General features: G+C 50.3%; 1 protein-coding gene across 4 annotated transcripts in view; it reads right to left on the bottom strand.

The window, feature by feature from the left end:
- Positions 1 to 1,097: 1,097 nt before the first annotated feature.
- Pak6 (p21 (RAC1) activated kinase 6) overlaps positions 1,098 to 22,035 on the bottom strand; it is a 39,903-nt gene continuing 18,965 nt past the window's right edge. For all 4 annotated transcript variants that reach the window (XM_045156405.1, XM_045156406.1, XM_045156408.1 and 1 more), the window contains 8 exons: positions 12,447 to 12,655; positions 9,628 to 10,263; positions 5,551 to 6,048; positions 5,311 to 5,444; positions 4,902 to 5,028; positions 4,691 to 4,816; positions 4,154 to 4,288; positions 1,098 to 2,662 (listed from right to left, as the gene is read on the bottom strand). In XM_045156405.1, coding sequence (XP_045012340.1) covers positions 2,495 to 2,662; positions 4,154 to 4,288; positions 4,691 to 4,816; positions 4,902 to 5,028; positions 5,311 to 5,444; positions 5,551 to 6,048; positions 9,628 to 10,263; positions 12,447 to 12,650 — 2,028 coding nt within the window. In that variant the 5' untranslated portion in view covers positions 12,651 to 12,655 and the 3' untranslated portion in view covers positions 1,098 to 2,494. The remainder of the gene's footprint in view (positions 2,663 to 4,153; positions 4,289 to 4,690; positions 4,817 to 4,901; positions 5,029 to 5,310; positions 5,445 to 5,550; positions 6,049 to 9,627; positions 10,264 to 12,446; positions 12,656 to 22,035) is intronic.

Genomic DNA, 22,035 nt, shown 5'->3' with positions numbered 1-22,035 from the left:
CGAACTTCCACGTCTCACCACTCGTGGCTCCCCGGGACTTCCTCTGCCAGCCTTGGTCGGGCTGGAGGCTGGGGCTCTCTCTAGCTCCCCCTCTCTGCAGAAGAGACTTCGCTAAGAATTCTCACAGATTTGTTGCTGCTACCTTGAAGAGTCACCCAGTCTATGGGTGTGTGAGGCTAAAGGACATCTGCCCGCCTTTTTTTGAGCGATGCTGTGGTGGAAGGGCTAGTGGACCTCAGATAGTTAATAAACCCAGTATTATCCCACTGCGCGAACTGGCCTCTCTTTGCCTTTTGCCTTTCCACCCACTCCTGCCACTTGGTTTCCTCTGTAGAGGTGGAAGAATACATTTGCCCTATGTGGACCCTATTGTGCCTTGGTCAGCCCATCCCCGCCTACCCTAGAGTGACTGGTGGCTTAAAGGCAATGTCACCAGGGATGTGCTTCCAGCTGAGCTGCCAGGGCCTGGCGACCTAGTGATGCTATCTAGGTGTAAATGCTGTGGAAAGTGGAAGACAGTTTGTGTGGCTCCTGCTAAAGGACTTCAGTGAACCCTGGCTTGTGCGTGGCTCTCAGGAAGGGGCTGTAATCAGTGTCAGAGCTAGAAGTTGCAAGGTAACTTTACTTCCAGCCCAAGGACTAGAACCCAAGTTTCTTGGGTTTTGACAGCTCCATACTGTCTCCTTCAATTCTGAGAAAGGAACAGGGGCTGTTCCCCCCACACACACACACACACACTGGCAGCAGATTCAGGCCACTTGCCAAGTACAGCCCCGGGGGCCAGCACAAGCAGCAGGGGAAGGAAGCGGCCCGGCAGACAGTGGTCATCAACACTGTCCACACCTGGACTGAACCCTCGCGGCCCAGCAAGTACACAGGCCTCGCTTACTGGTCTGGAGCCCTATGTTTTTGTCTGTTTCAGTCCCAAGGGCCTTTCACTTCCGGTTTCCTTCCTTCTTTAGCCTCACTTCAAGTGCACACATCACCAGAGAAAGTGGGTATTCTGCAGAGCTAAGTGAGGAGCCCACCAGAACAGGGCATCCAGATCCAAGATTCCCTGATGCCCATTCCCCAGAGTGAAAAGCACAGCACAGAGGTTTGAACATTCAATTTAATTTAAAACAGGCACAAGTGCAAACAATTCACAAAAATTTCTAGGGAAGATGCTCTCGTTTTTAAAACTCTTACCTCTTAAAAAAAAAAAAAAAAAAGAGTCTTTGCAATTTCTTTGCCCTAATGCAGGCCACTAGGGAGCAGGGGAATCTAAAAATATTATCTGGATAGGGTCCAGACACTTGGTGTTCTTCCCTGGCATTACCTGTCTCACATAGCCAGGAAGGTGGGGAGGGAGGGAGGATGAGGCAGGTGTCTGCAGAAGCAGAGTCACACAAAGGGGGTGCCCATTCCCTTGGCATGAGGGACCCCTGGGTGGTGGTTCATCTTCTGACCCAGCCCAGGGAGCTGAAGAGGATGGGTCCCTGATGACCTGGCTACTGAGATGAAACAAACAGGTAAAACAAAGTAATTTCCCTTGTTATTTGTCTCAATATGGGAGAGACTCAAGCTTTCAGGACCTCCAGCATGTATCAGACTTGACATACATCCCTTCACTTTTGGGGGTATAAACACAGGACTTGACTGGCAGAAAGCCAGGCCAAGAAAGCAGGTCCCTTCAGAGTGGAGCTTGGCATGACAGCACATGAGGCTGAAGCTGGCTGTGGGTAACAGAAGGACCCCAGGCCACTGGGGTACCCTTCCTTCCTTAACACACACATATGCATACCCACCCACATGACGTTATCGCCAATCCGGAAAGTGAAGCTAGTTTTATCATAAACCCCATCTCTCTCACACTCACTCAGAAGATGCCCCCTTGCCCTTCCCACTGCCCGAACACAGGTGATTCACAGTTCTGTGAAGTTGTGAGAGGAGAGGCAGTGTTGGGAGACAGGAAGTGGGAGTGGGCAGGGCCTCAGGAAGTCAGGTCAAGTGAGGAAGGAGGGTTCAGGCAATAAAACCTTTGCCAATATCCCTCTGGGACTTCAAGGTTTGAAGCTGGAGCTGAGAATAGCAATTATCCATGCGAAGATGGGCCATCTTGAGTGGCCTTTGATAATAGTGGACAACTGCCCTTTAAGATCTGCAGCAGCCGGCTGTGCTGGCCAGTGGCCAGGAGCACCACTCTCCATATTTTTGTTTTTTGTTTTTGTTTTTTTAAGAAATATCCCTGTGCAAATAACAAAGGGCCATCCTGCAGAAGGGGTCACCATCATCCCAAAGGCAACTGGGGACTCTCTGGGAAGGGAGAGAGACCCGAGGGGGCAGGTCCGGCCTGGCCCAGTGGGCAAAGGGGCAAGAGGGTAGGGGTAGAATTTCACATTCAATCTTTGGAGAGAATACTGAGAAAATGAGGCAGGTAGGTCCTGCCGGTGGGCTGGCTGCTCAGTGTCCCCTGCCTGTGAGCACAGGTAGCAGGTGAACCCTGGGAGTGGGCTCAGCAGGTGGAGGCCTGCTTGCGATAGAGCTGGATCAGAGGCACCAGGCACTCGGGCAGACCCGTCTGCAGCAGGAAGGGGTGATCCAGGAGCTCTTGGGCTGTGGCTCTCTCTTGCGGGTCTCGCACCAGCATCCGTTCCAGGAAGTCTCGCAGCACTGGGGAGACCTGTGGAAACAAAGCAGCAAGAGGAAGCCATGGTTTACAGTCACTTTGGTGTGGCTTGACAGCCTGGTCTCCACCAGGGCTCCCTTTCTCTGGTTTCTTTCTTTTTTTTTTTTAATTTTTATTTATTTATTTGAGAGCGACAGACACAGAGAGAAAGGCAGATAGAGGGAGAGAGAGAGAACGGGCGTGCCAGGGCTTCCAGCCTCTGCAAACGAACTCCAGACGTGTGCGCCCCCTTGTGCATCTGGCTAACGTGGGACCTGGGGAACCGAGCCTCGAACCGGGGTCCTTAGGCTTCACAGGCAAGCGCTTAACTGCTACGCCATCTCTCCAGCCCTCTGGTTTCTTTCTTCCTGGTTCCTCCCAGGGTCATTGCTTGGTGGGTTATCAGATAGTTTGTAAGGAGGCCAGATCAGACCAGGTACAGTGAGTGTCAGGGGAGCTGCCAAGCAATGCAGTGAGGATGCCTGGAAGGCTTAGGAGCTAGGTTCCATACACAGCCCGTTCCCTGCCGGCCTCTCAGGAGTCTCAGCATTCAGCCTTGGAAGCTGTGTGGATGGGGCATGAGCTGGCCCCAGTGCCCCAGTCGTGGGTCTCTCTCTCTCTCTCTGATCTCAGGCAAGTTGAGATTTTTTTTCTCTAGGATTCAGTGTTCCCATCTGCAAAATGAGCTAACAATGAAGCATGCTCGCAATGCCCGCCACACAAGGCTTTGGTGAAGATAAAAACAGAGGCCAGAAATGAAGAAGTGCTTGAAAAACAGGAAAGGACAAAGGTAGGCCTGAAAAGGGAGGTTTCTTTGCCTCTCTGAGCTGTAATGTCTAAAGCAGACTTGTCTTGATGCATTGTGAGCCCATATCTGAGGATGAGCCGTCTCAGGCTGCTATAGAAAGCTGTCTCCTCGGGGCAGTTCACTAATGGTCCATGTCCTTCAGCCACTTGTCTCACTCAGGGTTGGTAGTGCAGGATCCAAGGACCAGCTATCTTGGGACCATTTAGAGATTGTCCAACTCTCTGGGCCATTTATCTGGCCACCTTATGGCAGTGCCATTTAGCTGTCCTGTGCCAACCTTCCAGCCGTGGTCAATTTTAGCAGGATAGGGTTAATGAATACAGATGTGTATTGGTTTTAACAGGACAGCTGCTGCTCAGCTATGGTTAGGACATGTCATGCCAGGGGACAAGCCAATTCATGTGATAGGCAGAAACGATGAGTTGGAAGTCTTGGGGTGCTTGTTTTTTCTCCCTATGGCCATCTGTGGGCTCCTGTCAAGTACCTTCTGAGGAGTAACCCTCCTGCTGTGACTGCGGGTGGGAACACATTGGAGTGAACATGGGAGTTTGTGTACAGATATGACTACATCCACTTCAGATTCTGTGTGGAGAGAAACTGAAAGCCAAGACCCTTCTGCTGTGATGGAGAGGTGAGGCAGGGCCTGACTAGGGAAAAATAGAGTCTGGGGGGGAATCATACCTTGCACACCAACTGACCTTGTAAGAGTTTTTCAGCTTAGGTGGGGGGCTATCCCGGAGTCTCTTCATGGCTTGTACTGGGGAGTCGCTGAAGTAAGGGGGCTCTCCATCTACCATCTCAATCACCATGATGCCCAGAGACCAGATATCCACCTGCAAGAGGAGAGTATCCCTGCTGGAGTCTAGCCCTTGGTGACAGAGTGCTGGAGGGGAGGGGAGAAGAGCAGCTGTCCCTAGCTGCCCTTGGTAAGTCTGTCTGCTTCCTCTTCTGGTCAGCTGCCCTGAGGTCAGTTCCTTTTTGCATGAGCAGCCAGTGGCCATAGAGGCCATTATTCATGGGAGATTCTGGTCACATCCCAATTGTGCCCTTGAGCTGGTGGGAGCCATTCCAGGACCCACTCTTGGCAGAAATGTCTAGGTGAGAACAGCCCCATCAAAAAGGGGGCAACAGGTACTAAGTGGGAGCCTGAGCTGTCAGTGGTGGGTGCTCTGGAGGAGCCAAGGTAGAAAAGGTGTGTCTCTTTGGAGAGGCCCAGAGGAGGAGGGAATTGTTACCTCAGTGGCATACAGAGACCTGGAGATTACTTCAGGAGCCATCCAGTATGGGGTGCCCACCAGGGACTTCCTCTTGGGGACATCTTTGCTGATCTGAGCACAGAATCCAAAGTCTGAAAGCTTTACCTGGGATGGAAAGGGGAATAAATAAGAGACAGGGAGGAGCAGGGAAGTGGCCGGGGCAGCAGAGCCAGACATAAGGAAGACCTACCCTTCCATCCAGGGTCAGCAGGATGGAGTCACTCTTGATGTCCCGATGGATGACACCCTGGGTGTGCAGGTAAGCCAGGGCCTGCAGCACAGCCTCACACACAGTGGCGATCTGCTCCTCATTCAGCCTAGACAGAGAGGGTGTGGCCTCCCATGAAGGAGCATGTTAGCTTGAACAGGGCTCCAGGGGAGCTGGACTGAGTCCCAGGCAAAGAAGCCCACAGCTCCTGACCAGTGTGCTCAGCATCCCAGGCAGGCTGCATTCCCCCGACACCCCCGAGAACCCAAGCGGACAAGGGTTCCAGAAGAGTGAGCAGTCCCCCAGGTCTTCTGGGCCAGAAGCTGCTGACCATCTTGCCCAGGCAGTGGTGGGGCAGCCCTCCCTCAACCCGGTGCTTCCAGCTGCCCACCTGACTTGGGAGATGATGTCGGTGAGGGCCCCGCCCTGCAGGAACTCCATCAGCACCCACAGCTCCTCACCCACCAGGTAACTCTTGTACATCTCCACCACATTGAGGTGCTGGTAGTCTCGCATGATCACTACCTGGGGGTGGAGAGGAGCCTGAGTGCCTGGACAGTGTCTCCCCGTGCCACCCCGCCCTGCTCCCAGGCATCCAGCCCGGATGGACAGTCACTGCCCCGTCTCCCACCTCGTTAAAAAGCAGCTCCCGGCGTTGCTGCTTCCTGAGGTCCATCATCTTGACAGCCACCTGTCGACCCGAGTGCTTCTCCCGGGCCAGGCACACGATGCCCGTGGACCCCTCCCCAATCTTCACATAGCTATCCAGTAGCAGCCGGGGGTCACCCTGGTCTACCACCATCCTGAGCGCAGCCTTGAACTGCTCATGCGTCACAATGCCCGTGTCCTCTCCAGCCAGGGCACCCTTAGCCACTGTGGGGTCCTGGGGCAGGTACAGGTTGCTGGTGCTGATCTGGGCATGCCGAGTGCGAGGGGAGCCTGCCGGGGAAGACCGGCCTGGAAGTGGGCCGGCGGCTGGGGCTGGGTGGAAGGACTTCTGGGGGCTGCTGGTGTCCGAGGTGGTCAGAGGACTGAAGGTCCCCGTGGGCTGGTCCGAGGGTAAGGACTGGGCCTTGGCCACCAGGCTTGGGGGAGAATCTTTCTGTGGGGGTCGGAAAGCAGAGTTGGGCTGTGGAGACAAGGAAAGAGATCAGGGGCATGGACGCAATAGCACTCATTCAGAGCAAGCTTTCCAGGGGCCGCCGTGGCCTCTGCATACGGGCAGGAATGAGCAGTTTTCAGACGAAACTGAAGAGGAGGGAAACAAAGACGTTTCAGATGAAGCCTGTGGTCCTCGGTGAGCAGGCCAGCCAGTATCTCCTTACACCCACTTCCCTCCTGGGAAGACAAAGACAGGGAGACCCTGGACTAGCCTTTAGCTGGACGTTACTTCCTGGGAAACTGATAGCGGAATCCAGGGAGACCACTGTGAGGCACTTGTCCCTGTGTGCACGTGACTGCGCCAAGAAGATGGGCCAGGGGCTTGCCATGCGGGTATAGCCGACAGCCACGCTTGGCCGGGGTTTTAAGCCCTAGGAAGAGCACAGTCCTATCAGGAGAATCTCAGGTGTTCACTCTGGGTTGGGGAGCTGGTGCCAGAGAGATCAAGAATCCAAGCCAGCAGTGCAAGGTGCCTTAAGGACTCTCCAGAGAAGCCCCTTGCTCCACTCCAGACTTGGAACTCCTAGAGGAGGACGCCTCAAAGAGCAAGTAAAGCGGGTGGGGGGAGGCTCGTAGCCGCTGTGGGGCAGGAGGGAATGTGGAGAAGGGATAGCTTAGCCCTGAAAAGCCTCTGAGGCTCCTCCCCTTTCTGGGCCCAAGCCTTCCTGCCAACACTGGAGTGAAAGGGGCCCATCCTCTGTAACCTCCCACAAAAACCATCCGGTTTTTCTTTTTTTGAGGTATTGTCTCACTCTAACCCAGGCTGACCTGGATTCTGGATTTCCTATGTAGTCTCAGAATGGCCTCGAACTCTCTGCGAGCCTCCTACCTCTGTTTCCCAAGTGTTGGGATTAAAGTTGTGCACCAGCATGCCTGGCTGATCGTGTGCTTTTAAAAGGTATGTAGAGGGCTGCAGAGCTGGCTTAGCGGTTAAGGTACTTACCTGCAAGGCCTAAGGGCCCAGGTTCAATTCCCCAGAACCCACATAAGCCAGCTGCACATGGTAGCACATGCCTCTGGTGTTTGTTTACAGTAGCTAGAGGCCCTGGTGTGCCCATTCTCATTCCCTCTCTCTTTAATAAATTAATGTGGATAAGCCAGATGTACAAGGTGGCACATAAGTTTGGAGTTCATTTGCGGTGGCTGGAGGCCCTGGTGCACCCATTCACTCTCCCTCTCACCCAAATAAATAAATAAAATATTTTCAAAAAGAAAAATAGGCATGTGGACTACCAGGCATGGTGGTGCATGCCTTTAATCCCAGCACTTGAGAGGCAAAGGTAGAAGGATCATCGTGAGCTTGAGGCTACCCTGAGAATACAGAGTGAAATTCCAGATCAGCCTGGATTACAGTGAGAACCTACCTTACAAAAAAACAAAATAAACAACAACAACAACAAAAAGGCATGTAGAAGGGGAGCCTTCAGGGGTTTTACAGAAGCCCACTTAGGATTTCTCTTCATTCCTCACTGAAGCCTGCTATGGGCTTTGCTTAACCACAGAACAGAACCAACTCACAGGGAATCACCTAAAACTGTCAGCTTGGGCTGGGCTGCTTGCTCAGGACCCCCCAAATCTAGATCCTACCAGTCTTTTCACACCCTAACATGGGCCCCGGCCTTGCTAGCAGTCCAGTCCAGCAAGGACACGGTAAGGGACCACACTGTGACCAACTCTTGCTAACCCACTCCTGCCTGCCCACCGAGGAGGTGCTGCCCTCTGCAGGCTTGTGCCTGGCTCAGGCTCAACTTCTGCGGGATGTGGGCCAAAAAGCCAGGCCTGCATGGACTCACTCCTTCCCTGGTGAGTATACTTGGACAGTAAATAGACTCGTCTGCGTCTTTGCCGGAAGCTGACTCTACCCACTGACCCTCCTCTATGCAATGGATGAGCGGACCTCGAGCCCAGGCTGTCAAGATGCGGGCCCCCATCCTGAGCTGCTCTATCCTGGGACAACCCTCAGGTGAGTGAGTCACTCTATAAATGAAAGCGCTATGCACCTGCAGAGTTAGAAATCTAAAGCATAGATTTCTGGGCCTTGAAGCCCCATTTCAGAAGGTCCCTGGATTCTGATGCAGGCGGCTGGGGACCACACTTAAGAAGCTTGGGATGGACAGGTGTTAAGAGTCCATATACTCAGGGAGCTTCTTGGAGGGCCAACATGAGAAGGAGCAGAGGGTGGAGGTTGCACTGCCTCTGTCATGGGAGCATAGGTCCCAGGAGATGCCACCAGCAGGGACGAGGATGCAGGGGTGGTGGGGCTAACTTCATCACACAGTAACCTAGGCAGGTACTGGAAAAAGGCTCAGGTGCTGCCTGCAGCCCATGAGGTATGGACTTGACTGAGAAAATGTGCCATCTGTGTGGTGTGGGCCTGAGCTGCCAGGGCCACCTGAAGTTCCTTGGAGGCTGTGCACATGGCCCGTTGGCCTCTGTCTGCCTGCAGTTCCCAAGGAAGGCTGTAAAAGGATTTCCTTCTCCTCCGGCCTCCACGCCTTCTTGCATACAGGTGGTGGTGGTGGAGGGGGACAGACCACAGAGCGGCCGGGGTAGGGCTGTTTCCAGCTCCAGGGGACATTCAGATTTCTAGGGTCTCACAGCACACAGTCTCTGGAAGGCTGTGTCCCTCATGGAGAAGTCCCCTCAAAGCACTAGAGTAGGGCAGGGCACATCACCAGGGAGGTGAGAAATGGAGCCCCGTCCCTCCCTTGGGAAGCCTGTGGGATGAGCCTCTCCTCTCAACACATTATGGAAGAAATCACTAGAGAGGAAGGAGGGACCACCGAAGCGAGGGAGGGAAAGGAGAAGGGAAGGAGGGAGAGAGATAGGAAAGAAAACCAGAGTTTTCACTAGAAGAGGGTTACCATGCCTACCTCTGTCACCTTGGGAGCTGCATCCATACCTACTCTTTACAGTCTTGGGTAACCAGGGAACAAGTGGGTGAGGGGGGGAGTCCCCACCAACTGGATCGTATATCACGGCTGGGACCTGAGCGGGGTGGGGTTTGCTAGGCACCGGGGGCAGATAGCATCTGCTCTCTGCTTCTGGTCAATGATGCTTTTTTTTTTTTTTTTTTTTTTTTTTTTTAATTTTTCGAGGTAGGGTCTCACTCTGGCCCAGGCTGACCTGAAATTCACTGTGTAGTCTCAGGGTGGCCTTGAACTCACAGCGATCATCCTACCTCTGCCTCCCAAGCACCAGGATCAAAGGCATGCGTCACCACACCTGGCTAATGATGCTTTTACAGGAAAGGTCTGCCTTCAGTGTGGACCACCGAAACCTCAGAGAGCAGGAGGATCAGCCACGGGTGTCCTCCTTCCCCCTCTAAATGGCCTGGTTTCCAACCTGTGACTCCTTCATTCAGCCAAGGCTGCACTAGTTTGTTGTTCATTTTGATTCCTCACATTCTTCCGATCCTGACCCTGCAGTGGAAAAGGCTAGGCAGGTTCTGCATCTCTGACACTCATTCCCTGGGGATACTTGCTAAGGCCAGGATTCCTGCCCTCCTCAGAATGGCCCCCGGGGAGGAAGCCCCAGCTTGACCTACCTTGCTCTGCGGTGCGGGACCTGCTCTGCCGCTGCCCGCGGGCGTGGACAGGAACATGCTTCGGAACAGCCGGTGCTTGAGGCTGCTCTCCTGGGTCTTCGGGCTGCCTTCCCCACCTGGCCTGCTGGCTGCCGAGCCCACCAGGCAGGACTGTGGCCGGGCCTCCTCAGACCCATGTTTGGCAGTCTTCACCCCACGCCTCCCTGTGGCCATGGGGGGTGAGGTGCCAGGTGGGGAACTGGGCAGGCAGGCGCCCAGCTGCAGGCAGCGCTGTGAGGCACCTTGGAACTCGGCAGGACCCAAGGACTGTGCCTTGGCAGCCAGCCCGTTGGGCAGAACCCGTGGGCTCTGGGGCTCGGGCCATGGCATTTGCCTGTGACCTGCTGGCGTGCCCCCGTTGCAGCTGAGGTAGATGCCATGGGGGTCAGTGTGCTCCGACTGCGGGCTCTGGAGGTACATGTCTGGGTCAGCGGCCCAGTGTTCATCCCCCAGCAGCCCAAGGGACTGTGCCCGTCGCCGGCTTGTGGGACTGCGACCACGCAGAGTGTTGGAGCTGATGGCGGATAACTTCTGGATGTCATTGAGCAATCCCGAGATATAGCCGTCTGTGGGCACTGAGCTGCCCCGCACCACTGTCTAAGGGAGAAAGAAAGAAAAAAAAAGCATGGAGAAAAAGTACCTTTATGGCAGGGAGATGACTCAAAGGCTCTTTGAAGGCTTTGGGGAGGTCCACCCACAGAGTCCTTTGTCACCCACCCATTGTTAGGTTTTCAGGCATTTGCCTGAGCCTACAGCGGGTCAGCCCTGCGCTGGGATGTTCCACAGGGATGCAGGGGAAAAAGCCCTTGTCAGCAGGGCACACAGGTGGGTAACCACAGGTTATAGCCCAGCATGCCAAGTGGGTGGCCAGCAGAGCCTGGTGCACTGTGGAGCACAGTGAATGGGCGTTAGACCCTAATTCTGTCTGAGGCCCAAGAGAGCTGTCTGAGGAGGCCAGGACCAGTCCAGGGGCCTCCTCCACACATATCCTGACAAGGCTCCGGACCCTAATTCCTACCCAGCTCTTAGGTCTTCTCATGTGGACCCTTGTTCTACGAGAGTCACAGCCTCCTTGGGGTTGGAGGTCTAAATAAATATTACTTGGGACATACATAGACTTTAGATTGTTGTTACTGGAAATTTGGATGAATTGAATATCTTTTTTGTTTTGTTCTGTTTTGTTTTTGAGGTAGGGTCTCACTCTAGCACAGGTAGACCTGGAATTCACTATGTAGTCTCAGGATGGCCTCCAACTCATGGTGATCCTCCTACCTCTACCTCTCGAGTGCTGGGATTAAAGGTATGTGCCACCATGCCTGGCTCAATTTTGTTCTTTTTTTGGCTTGGGGTGTGTGTGTGCATTTGGTGTATGCACTTGTGTGTAGATGCACACACCACATGTGCATGTGTGTGGAGGCCAGAGGAAGATGCTAAATATTTCCATCTAAGGCTCGTCCACCTTATTTCTGGGAGACAGTCTCCTCACTGAGCCTGGAGCTCACATGATCCTCCTGTCTCCACTCCCCCCCCCTTAATACTGGGGTTACAGGTATGCATGGCCATGCCTGGATTTTTTTTTTTCCAAGGCAGGTTCTCACTTCACCCCAGGCTGACCTGGAATTCACTATGTAGTCTCAGGGTGGCCTCGAACTCACAGCAATCTTACCTTTGCCTCCCGAGTGCTGGGATTAAAGGCATGAGGCAGGCTGGAGAGATGGGTTAGCGATTAAGCACTTGCCTGCGAAGCCTTAGGACCCCAGTTTGAGAGGCTCGATTCCCCAGCACCCATGTTAGCCAGATGCACAAAGGGGCACACGCGTCTGGAGTTCGTTTGCAGTGGCTGGAAGCCCTGGCGCGCCCATTCTGTCTGTCTACCTTCTAGTTCTGTATATATATCTCTCTCAAATAAATAAATAAAAATTTTTTTTTAAAAAAATAAAGGCGTGAGGCACTGCGCCCACCTCCCATGCCTGACCTTTCCATGCGGGTCCTGGTGAGTGATCTTAGGTTCTCATGTTGTATAGCAAGTACCCTTACCTACTGAATCAATGCCCTAGTCCCTTATTCATTTAATTTTTTTCTACGAGGTAGGGTCTCAGGCTGACCTGGAATTTGTTTTGTAATCTCAGGGTGGCCTTGAACTCATAGCAATCCTCCGACCTCTGCCTCCTGAGTGCTGAGATTAAAGGCATGTGCCGCCACACCCGGCTTTCATTTAATTTTTATAATTTATTTATTTATTTGCAAACAGAGAGGACAGACAGAGAATGGGCACACTAGGGCCTCCAGCCACTGCATACAAACTCCAGATGCATGTGCCACTTCTGTGCATCTGGCTTTACATGGGTACTGGGGAATCAAACCTGGGTCATTAGGCTTTGCAGGCAAGTACTGAGCCATCTCTCCAGCCCTATTTATTTATTTATTTATTTTTTAAACAGGGGTCTTACTCTGTAGCCCAGACTGGCCTAGAATTCACTATGTAGCTAGTCCAGCCTATCCTCTAACTCAAGGCAACCCATTTGCCTCAGCCTCCTAAGTGCTGGATCCCTACCATGTCTGGCTTGAAATTCAAATTTAATTGGGAGTCGTATTTTGTTTGTTAAATCGAGCATCCCTACCACCTTGCATAGGGGGACTCCCCAGGCTCACATTCACCAGGGAGAGATGATCAGCGGGGAATGAAGACAATTGGCTCGATCTGATCTACCCTGGTGCCTCCACCAGGTGCCCATGGGGGCTCACAGGCAGCAGAGACTGGCTGCAGGCCATCCCCTTACCTTCATAGGCTGCAGCTGCACGCGTGTGATTCGTGACGGGTCCACCACAGGCTTGGGACGCCGCAGGGTGTCTAAGATGTTCTGCCATTGTGGGGGTAGGCCCACAAACTTGCCTTCCTTGGGGTCAAAGGAGGTGTGGACGCGGTGTTGGAAGTTCTGTGGGGCTGAGATCTCGGGGCGTTTCTTCTTCTTCTTGCGGAACATGATGACTGCAAGGAGAAGGTCAAGCTGAACCTTGGCCCAGGGACCCAGTGGTGGCTCAGTAGATGCTGGGCGTCAGGCTCCTTGGCCTCTGTCCTTGGCCTGGAGATGCCCTCACAGTCAGCCCAACTTCCTAGGGAGATGAGTGGCCCCCAGCAGAACCCCTCAGAAACAAGCCTGGTAAGTAAGCCAATGCAGGCTGTAAACAAGAAAAAGAGGCATCTGTCTTCTCTGTGCCAAGTCACCTGCTGAGGAGACAAAGATTGGGTGCATGCATTATTTTGTTTGTTTGTTTGCTTTTTGTAAAACCCAAGGTCCATTATAAATGTTATTCCATGTCAAAGAAGGAGAAGCTGGGTGTGGTGGCATGCTTGCCTTTAATCCCAGCACTTGAGTTCAAGGCCACCTTGAGACTACATAGTGAATTCCACATCAGCATGGGCTGCAGCGAAACCCTACCTCAAAAGAACAACAAAAAAAAAAAAGGGAGAGAGGAAGGCTGGCAGTCTCATGTAAGGAAGTAAATATGACCTTGATTCTTCAATGATTTAAGAGGAGTACAAGACAAGGAAAATCTGAATGAATCTCGCTTCAGAATGTAACCGTGAGCCGGGCATGGTGGCATATGCTTGTAATCTCAGCACTCAGGAAGGCGAAGTAGGGAGAGTGCCGTGAGTTTGGAGCAAGCCTGGGCTAGATAACAAGACCCTGTTTCAACAAGCCAAAACAAACAAAAATATCCACTCCCCCCCCCCCAACCAAAAAAGCCTAAGGACCCAGGTTCAATTCCCCAGTACCCATGTAAGCCAGATGTACAAGGTGGCACATGGGTTTGGAGCTCATCTGCAGTGGCTAGAGGCCCTGGTGTGCCCATTCTCTCTCTTTTTCTCTCTCCCTCTCTCAAATAAATAAAGGGGAAAAAATACTTTAAAAGAAACAACCAAAATGAATCTCTTCCCTCTCTCAGGTCTTGTTGCCCGGATAGGGATCCTCCTGCCTCAGTCTCCTGAGTTAGCTGAGACTACAAGTACATACCACTTTACACAGCTTAACATGTGTCCCGATTTGAATGCTTGGATTACACATCATCTGGAGAGCAAGCATACAGGGCCATCACATTCCCTCGTGGCTTTTGCTCTGGAAACAGCATTTTGTTCCCTGGTCATTTTCACAGGGTCTGGAAAGAGTCCTGGGTCTTGGAGATAATGTGACCACTGAGAAAGGCAAGGGTGGGAAGAGCCACTGCTTCTCACCAGGGGCGTCCCATGCGTCAGGCAGCGGGAATGCCCAGTATGCCTCTTAGCAGGTCAGCTACCTTTCTAGACCTTGTGGTCAGCAGCCACCCTAACACGCCCTACGGGCAGAATCACAGATGCAGGATCCCTATAAACCAAGGAGTTCCCAGTGAAAGGCATCTGTTTGAACTTCAGGAAGTCTCCCCCTAATCTGGAGTAACTAGGAGCAAGCTAAAGCAATTTGAGCCTCAGTGTTCCTTATCTACCCAGTGGTGTTCATGGTAACTGAGGCTCACACAGTACCGAGTAGCAGACTTCCAGCAGATGTGGCTGTTCTCTAGCCATATTCTCTCCACCCTTGTCTCTAAGCTGGGGGCCTCCAGACACAGGCACTTGGACAGGTTAGGGTCTGGAAGTGATGCCACACGCCGTTCGTCTCTCATTTACTTCTTGAGAAGTCAGGCTTGAATTCTAGGTTCTGAGACCAGGGGACTGTGGCATCTTCATGTTTTTGTTTGTTTGTTTTGAGGGAGGGTCTTGCTCTAGCCCAGTCTGACCTGGAATTCACTATGCAGTCACAGGGTGGCCTCGAACTCATGGTGATCCTCCCACCTCTGCCTCCCAAATGCCGGAATTAAAGGCGTGTGCCGCCATGCCCAGCTTGTTTTGTTTTTTTAATTTAAATTTATTTTCAAGGAGGGAGGGAGGGAGAGAGACAGAGAGAATGGGCGCTTGGTGGGGTGGACTTCTAGCTGCTACAAAGGAACTCCAGATGCATGTGTCACTTTGTGCATCTGGCTTTACCTGGGTATTGGGGAATTGAACCCCGGGTCATTAGACTTTGCAGGTAAGCCCTTAACTACTTAGCCATCTCTCCAGCCCTCTTCATGGTTTGCTAAAACTGGACCGCCTCTCTCTCAGCCTCTGCCTTTTTGCTTCAGCAGACATATCCGTCATGTCCTCTTGGGTATGCCCGCCACCCTTGGGCTAGTTAAACTGCGTGTCTCCTCCGTAGCTCTGTGAAATCTTTTGGAGGTACAGAGACCCCACTCCACAGTTCTCCCAGCCCAGCCAAGAACTTGGCTCTTGCTGTAGGAATGTATTGGGGCAGAGGCAGCATCTTTAGTAAGTGGTCTCAGTGACTGGTACCCTCTCCTAATTCACCCTAATGGCCATTCCCAGACAAGGCCTTCGCAGAGACAGCAGCAGAGACCTGAAGAGAAACATCAGCCCAGAGCCAAGGGCTGAGGGTTTAAGTGGGGGAACTGGCAGAAGTTTGGGAGGTGAGGGGCTTGGGCTTTGGGTAGCAGAGAGAGATTTAGAAATCAACCAGTCATTTAGATAACAGGAAATCTGTGACCTAAAGAGAGGCTGCTAGGATACATCTGAAACGTGAGCAAGCCAGCTCTGCCAGGGTCAAAAGTCTGTGAAAGTAGTAAAGCCAGAGAATCTACATACAAATTACTGGGATTAAATAAGTGAATTTAGAAAGTCCTCAATTCAAGGTCAACATAAAAAAGAAGTCAAACCGGGCGTGGTGGTGCAGCCTTTAATCCCAGCACTCAGGAGGCAGAGGTAGGAGGATTGCTGTGAGTTCGAGGCCACCCTGGGACTACGTAGTGAATTCCACGTCAGCCTGGGCTAGAATGAAACTCTACCTAAAAAAAAAAAAAAAAAAAAAGAAGAAGCCGGTTGAATTTCTACATTCCAGTAACTAACAGAAAATGAAGCAAAATTGGGTGTGGTAGTTTACAATTTTAATCCCAGCACTTGGTGGGAGGCTGAGGCAAAAGTTCAAGGACAGTCTAAGCAACACAGCCTTTGTCTCAAAAAAGGTAAAATAAAGCAAAACAAAAAGACAAAGAGAAAAAAGCCGGGCATACACCTTTAATCCCAGCACTAGGGGAAGATAGAAAGAAGAGGTTCACTGTGAGTTTGAGGGCAGCTGGGATTACAGAGTGAGTTCCAGGTTAGCCTGGGCTAAAGTGAGACCCTACCTCAGAAAAAAATAAAATAAAATAAGCCAGACACGGTGATGCACGCCTTTAATACCAGCACTTGAAAGGCAGAGGTAGGAGGATCACCATGAGTTTGAGGTCACCCTGAGACTACATAATGAATTCCAGGTCAACCTGGACTAGAGTGAGACCTACGTCAAAAAAATAAATAAATAAATAAATAAAAAATTTTTTAAAGAAAATTAAGTGTAAAGATACAATGATTTACCACCATTTTGTATTAAAAATACAAATGCTGGGGCTGGAGAGATTGCTCAGTGGTTAAGGCACTTGCCTGCAAAGTCTAAGGACCCCAGGTTTGATTCCCAGTACCCACATAAAGCCAGATGTACAAGGTGGTGCATGCATCTAGAATTCCTTTGCAGTGTCTGGAGGCCCTGGTATGCCCATTCTCTATCTGCTTACTTCTCTCTCTGTCTTTCCTATTAAATTTTTTAAAAATAGCAAATGCTGGAGCTAGTGAGATGGCTCAGTAGTTAAAAAGGCACTTGCAAGCAGGGCATGGTGGCACATGCTCTTAATCCCAACACTTTGAAGGTATAGGTAGGTGTACTGTCATGCCTTCTAGGCCACCCTGAGACTACACAGTGAATTCCAGGTCAGCTTGGGCTAGGCTAAGACAATACCTCAAAAAAAGGTGGGGGCCTGGAGAGATGGTTTAGCAGATAAGGATCCAGGTTCAATTCCTTAGTACCCATATAAGCTAGATAGATGCACAAGGTGGCTCATGCACCTGGAGTTTAAATAAATATTCCATGTCAGCCTGAGCTAGAGTGAGACTCTACCTCGAAACACCAAAAAAAAAATTATTTTTATTTATTTACTTATTTATTTGGTGTTTCGAGGTAGGGTCTCACTCTAGCCCAGGCTGACCCAGAATTCACTATGGAGTCTCAGGGTGGCCTCGAACTCATGGCAATCCTCCTACCTCTGCCTTCCAAGTGCTGGGATTAAAGGCATGCGCTACCACGCCCAGCAAAAATAAATATTTTTAAAGGCATTTGTTTTCAAAGCCTGCCAGCCTGCATTCAATTCCTCAGTATCCACATAAAACCAGATGTACAAAGTGGCAGCACATGTATCTGGAATTTGTTTGCAACTTCAAGAAGTCCTGACATGCTCTTTCTCTCTCTGCTCACAAATAAAAACTTTTTTTTTTTTTTTTAAGGTAGGGTCTTGCTCTAGCCCAGGCTGACCTAGAATTCTCTATGTCATCTCAGGGTGGCATTGAATCACGACAATCCTCCTACCTCTGCCTCCTGAGTGCTAGGGTTAAAGCAGAGCACACCACGCCTGGTGAAAACATTTTTTTTTTTTTTGGTTTTTCGAGGTAAGGTCTCACTCTAGCCCAGGCTGACCTGGAATTCACTATGGAGTCTCAGGGTGGCCTCAAACTCACGGCAATCCTCCTACCTCTGCCTCCCAGTGCTGGGATTAAAGGTGTGTGCCACCACGCCCGGCTGAAAACATTTTTTAAAAAGAGGATTCCTAGGAATCAATCTAATGAAATATGTGTAAGGTCTTTACATTGAAATATACAAATTATTATTAGAGATATTAAGGAATGTTAATGGACTGGAAGATTTCATACTGTGAAGATGTCAGTTACTCCCAAATTAACCTACAGACTTATTTCCGTCTCAGCATATTTCTTTTGGCAGAAACTGACACACTGGTTCTAAAATGTGCAAAGAAACACAGAACCAGGAATAGCCCAGGCAATGTTAGAGAACAAAGTTGGAGGATTATACTAAATATATTTCAAGATTTATTATAAGGCTACCATAATTAATATAGTATAGAATTAGCACAAGGATTGACAAATAGAGCAATGGAGTGGAAAAGAGAATCTAGAAATAGACACACTCATGAGGTCACTTGATTTATGGCAAAGGTGACATTGCAATATGGTAGGAATGGAAGATCTTTTCAATAAATGTCACGGATGTAATTAAATATCCATGTGGGAAAAAATGGACATGAGAAATGAGTTCATGTAATACCCCCAAGTTAATTAGAACTGGATCATAGAAATATATGTGAATGGGAAAATACAGGGGTGTAGCCTGGCTGTCCTCCCCACAGTGTGGCCCAGTGTTGTGCCCACACTGGACCAAGTTTGATGCATTTTCCTAGAGTTTCTGACATGCTTGCTGGGGTCAAAACCTGTCCACACCCATAAGCTCCAGAGACAAATTAAACCATCAATGTCTTATTTGTCAAGAGCAGAATTTTCATTTGTTTGTTTTTTGTTTTCCAAGGTAGGGTCACGCTCTAGCCCAGGCTAACCTGGAACTCACTATGTAGTCTCAAAGGTGGCCTCAAACTCACAGCGATCCTCCTATCTCTGCTTCCCAAGAGCTGGGATTAAAGTTGTGCTCTTCCATGCTGGGCCAGAGCAGACTTTTTGATGGTGCAGGTTAGGGAGTCATTACTTAAGGGTTCACCTACACTGAGTCATCAGTGCACCAAGAAGGGAATATAGAAAAATAGTTGCTGTGTGTTTGACTGGAAGGGCTAAATGAGTGATTTTCTCCTATGCCGTCTGTCTGTTCTTCTAAGGGACACAGTTTTTGTTTTTTAGAGAAGTTCTCATGTGTAGCCCTGGCTGGCCTCCTACTGATCCTCCTGCTTTGTCTCCCAAGTGTTGGGACTTTGGGGATATGCAACCACACCCAGCTCAAAATATTTTTATTATTTGTAAATGGAAAGAGAGAGAGAGAGAGAGAGAGAGAGAAAGAGAGAGAGAGAGAGAGAGAGAGAGAGAGAGAGAGAGAAAGAAAGAAAGAAAGAAAGAAAGAAAGAAAGAAAGAAAGAAAGAAGGAGGAGGAAAAGAGAGAAGATCCAGGGCCTCTAGCTGCAAAGGAACTCGAGACACATGCCGCCATTTTGTTCATCTGGCTTTATGTAGGTACTGGGGAATTGAACCCAGGCTGTCAGGCTTTGCAAGCAAGCACCTTTAACTACTGAGCCATCTCTCCAGCCCCCCAAATATTTTAAATATAAAGCGATCAATAAAGATTTGAGGTTCTAAGAGGCACTAACCCATCTAAGTAGCCAGTAATGCCTGGTCACCGCACATGAAATACTTCGGATATAAGGGTCCTCTGCTTACCCAGTTGCTCAAAGGCCCCCAACTTACCATTTCTAGGGCTCCTTTTCCTACCCATTTCCAAGAGCTCTGGGGCTGAGGGAAGCACTTGCTGCATTTGCCATGACACTATGGTGTTCAAGCAAATCAGGCCATACCAGTCTTTAGTGTTACCCCAGAATCTTCACCTCCATCCATCTAGGGTGGAGTGGCCCTAAAGGACACCACTGAGGAGGAAGGCAGGATTTTCCTCACACAGCCAACCTCTGATTTTTTTCTGCATACCTTGAAAGAGATGTTGTAGCCTCAAACCTAAGGCAGAAATGGGCAGAGATGAGGTGTCCCCTCTGTTCCTGCCTCATTCTTTCTAACCCAGGCTGGCTGAGGACTGGACCTTAGGCTAGGCATTCAATATAGCATTTAAGGAGTGTTTTCAGGATTGAAGAGATGGCTTAATGATTAAGGTGCTTGCCTGCAAAGCCAAAGGACCCAGGTTCAATTGCCCAGGACCCATGTAAGACAGATGCACAAAGTGGTACATGTGTCTGATGTTCACTTACAATGTCTAGAGGCCCTACCATGCCCATTCTCTCTTTCTCTCTTGCAAATAACTAAATAAAATAACTAAATAAAATAAAAGTATTTAGTAATTTATTTATTTGTGTGTTAGATTATATATGTATGCATACATATATATGTATATATATATATATATATATAGAGAGAGAGAGAGAGAGAGAGAGAGAGAAATTTTTAATTTTAAAGGTTTTTTTTTTAACTTTATTTATTAATTAGAGACAGAGAGGGAGGTAGAGGGAGAGAGAGAGTGAGAATGGGCGCACCAGGGCCTCCAGCCACTGCAAACAAACTCCAGACACACGCACCCTCTTATGCACCTGGCTAAGGTGGGACCTGGAGAATTGAACTGGGGTCCTTAGGCTTCACAGGCATGTGCCTTAACCACTAAGCCATCTCTCCAGCCCCAAATAAAATATTTTTAAAAAGAATGTTTTCAATATCAATGTTTTGATATCAACTTCTGGTAGGCTGAACTATGACTGGGGATACCCAAGTGCCGAGAAGGAAGCTCCCCAGCTACAAGCCTGGCAGAGGGAGCCTGACAGTTCCTGACTGAGTTTCTGAAGGAAGCGATGCCCATCTGGCAAACCTTAGAGTCTAGGTGGTGTAAAGTTCTGGGAGCCATAGACCTGGGGTCACTGAGGGTGGGGGGGCTGGTACAATGGTATCTAAGGGGCTAGAGATTCACACAGGACAAGTAGTAGCTTTCCTTGAGCACCTGTCAGGGACAGTCTCCATCTGAAGACAGGCAGCTTTGAGAGGAAGGAATGACCATTATAAACAATCGAGAGTAGGCTCGAGAAGGGTCAGGGTACCTGGCCCAGATCATAGAGTTGGGGGCCCGAACCCAGGTCAGATCCCACAGCTCCCGCTCTGTCTCTAGGCCCACACGGGAGGCAGTGCGGTGCTGCTGGACTCCTTTCCTGGAGGTCTTCATGAGCTGGGTTTGGCTGAAGGCCTGATATAAACCCATGTGAGTTTGGGAAGTGGGAGGGGCCGGGTCTGCTCCCTCCACCCCAGCTGCTAAGTTCTGGGCTAGTTTGTGAGTCAGAGCCCCAGACTGTTCTGATTTGCAGGCTGACCCTTACCTTCTATGGAACAAGGATATTTTCATCCTGAAGGGGTGAAAAAAAAATGTTTTTAAAAGGGCACTGGGGTGGAGGGGGGCTGTAATGAATGGGGTTTGGCATATAGAAAAAGCAGAGCCCTAGGGACAGAGACAACCACAGACTTGGCGTACAGAGTTGGGCAAGGTTCCATGTCTTATGATACCATTCCACAGGGACAAGGGAGGGCACTTCTAGTGTCCACACAGGGACCAGAAACCAGCCATCAAACTGCTACTGCTCTGAGGAAAAGACAACCATATGTTCAAGCCTAGGATGCCACAATTGCTGGGCCTCACAGACCCAGGGCAGAGCTAGGCCTGTTTCAACTGCAGCATCTGGGACACGGGCCTTGCCCTTTGAAGCAGACCCCCAGGGGGTGTATGTCTGTTCCAAACATGCTCTAGTGGTTTTAGAATTCCCCTATGGGAATCACTTTTGGATCCTGCCCTGAATCAATATCAGCTATTTTCGTAACCTGTCACCTCTGCTTTTCACCAGGAATGACAGTGTCTGAAGTGGTCACTGCACTACCCTCCACACCTGACTCTGAACGACTTTTGGTCCTTACACATTAAATCCCTTTCAAGGGAAGTATACTTAGCTAGCTGAAGGGAACCAGAAAAATGCCTCCCAAGCTGAGGCGGCTTCCAAAAAGTGAGCCTAGAGGGGTCTGCAGCTCCTTTGAAGGGGTCTGGATTTGGTTGGCCATACAAGTTCTGGAATGTTGGTCAAGTGTTTCTCAGGAATGAGGCTGGTAAAAATCCCTGCCATTTCCAAGGTATCAGTCAAGAAGGGAGGGCCAGCTCTTGGTTCCCAGAATAGCAGAGGATACCCAGGCCAAGGTCCCAACCCAACTCACAGAAAGGCTCAGGCCTGCTTATCAGAGCTCACAGCCATGGTCTGAAGCTTAGCCTGGACCTTGCCAAGGCCTGTGCCCTTGGCCTACTCTCTGGGCCTCGTGCCTCAACATTTCTATCTACTGATGATAAGAGAATGGACTCATCTCTGCCAGCTTCTCCAGGCTCAGTGAGGGGGAGGCTATAGAATATTATTCCTCCAGGAAAAGTTTGGATCATTTTGGTAAGAATCCCTTAGGGTGGGCTGGAGAGATGGCTTGGTGGTTAAGATACTTGCTTGCAAAGCCTAAGGACCTGGGTTTGACTCCTTAGTACCCATGTACAGCCAGATGCTGGAGGTGGGTTTTTTGTGTTTTTTTTTTTGTTGTTGTTGTTTTTTGTGGCAGGGTCTCACTCTAGCCCAGGCTCTCCAGGTGGCCTTTAACTCAGCCATCCTCCTACCTCTGCCTCCTGAGTGCTGGAATTAAAGGTACATGCCACCACACTGCTAGTCTGGAGG

This window comes from Jaculus jaculus, chromosome 8 (genome assembly GCF_020740685.1).
Source record: "Jaculus jaculus isolate mJacJac1 chromosome 8, mJacJac1.mat.Y.cur, whole genome shotgun sequence".
NCBI classification, from domain to species: Eukaryota; Metazoa; Chordata; class Mammalia; order Rodentia; family Dipodidae; genus Jaculus; species Jaculus jaculus.
This window is presented reverse-complemented; position numbering and strand designations above follow the sequence as displayed.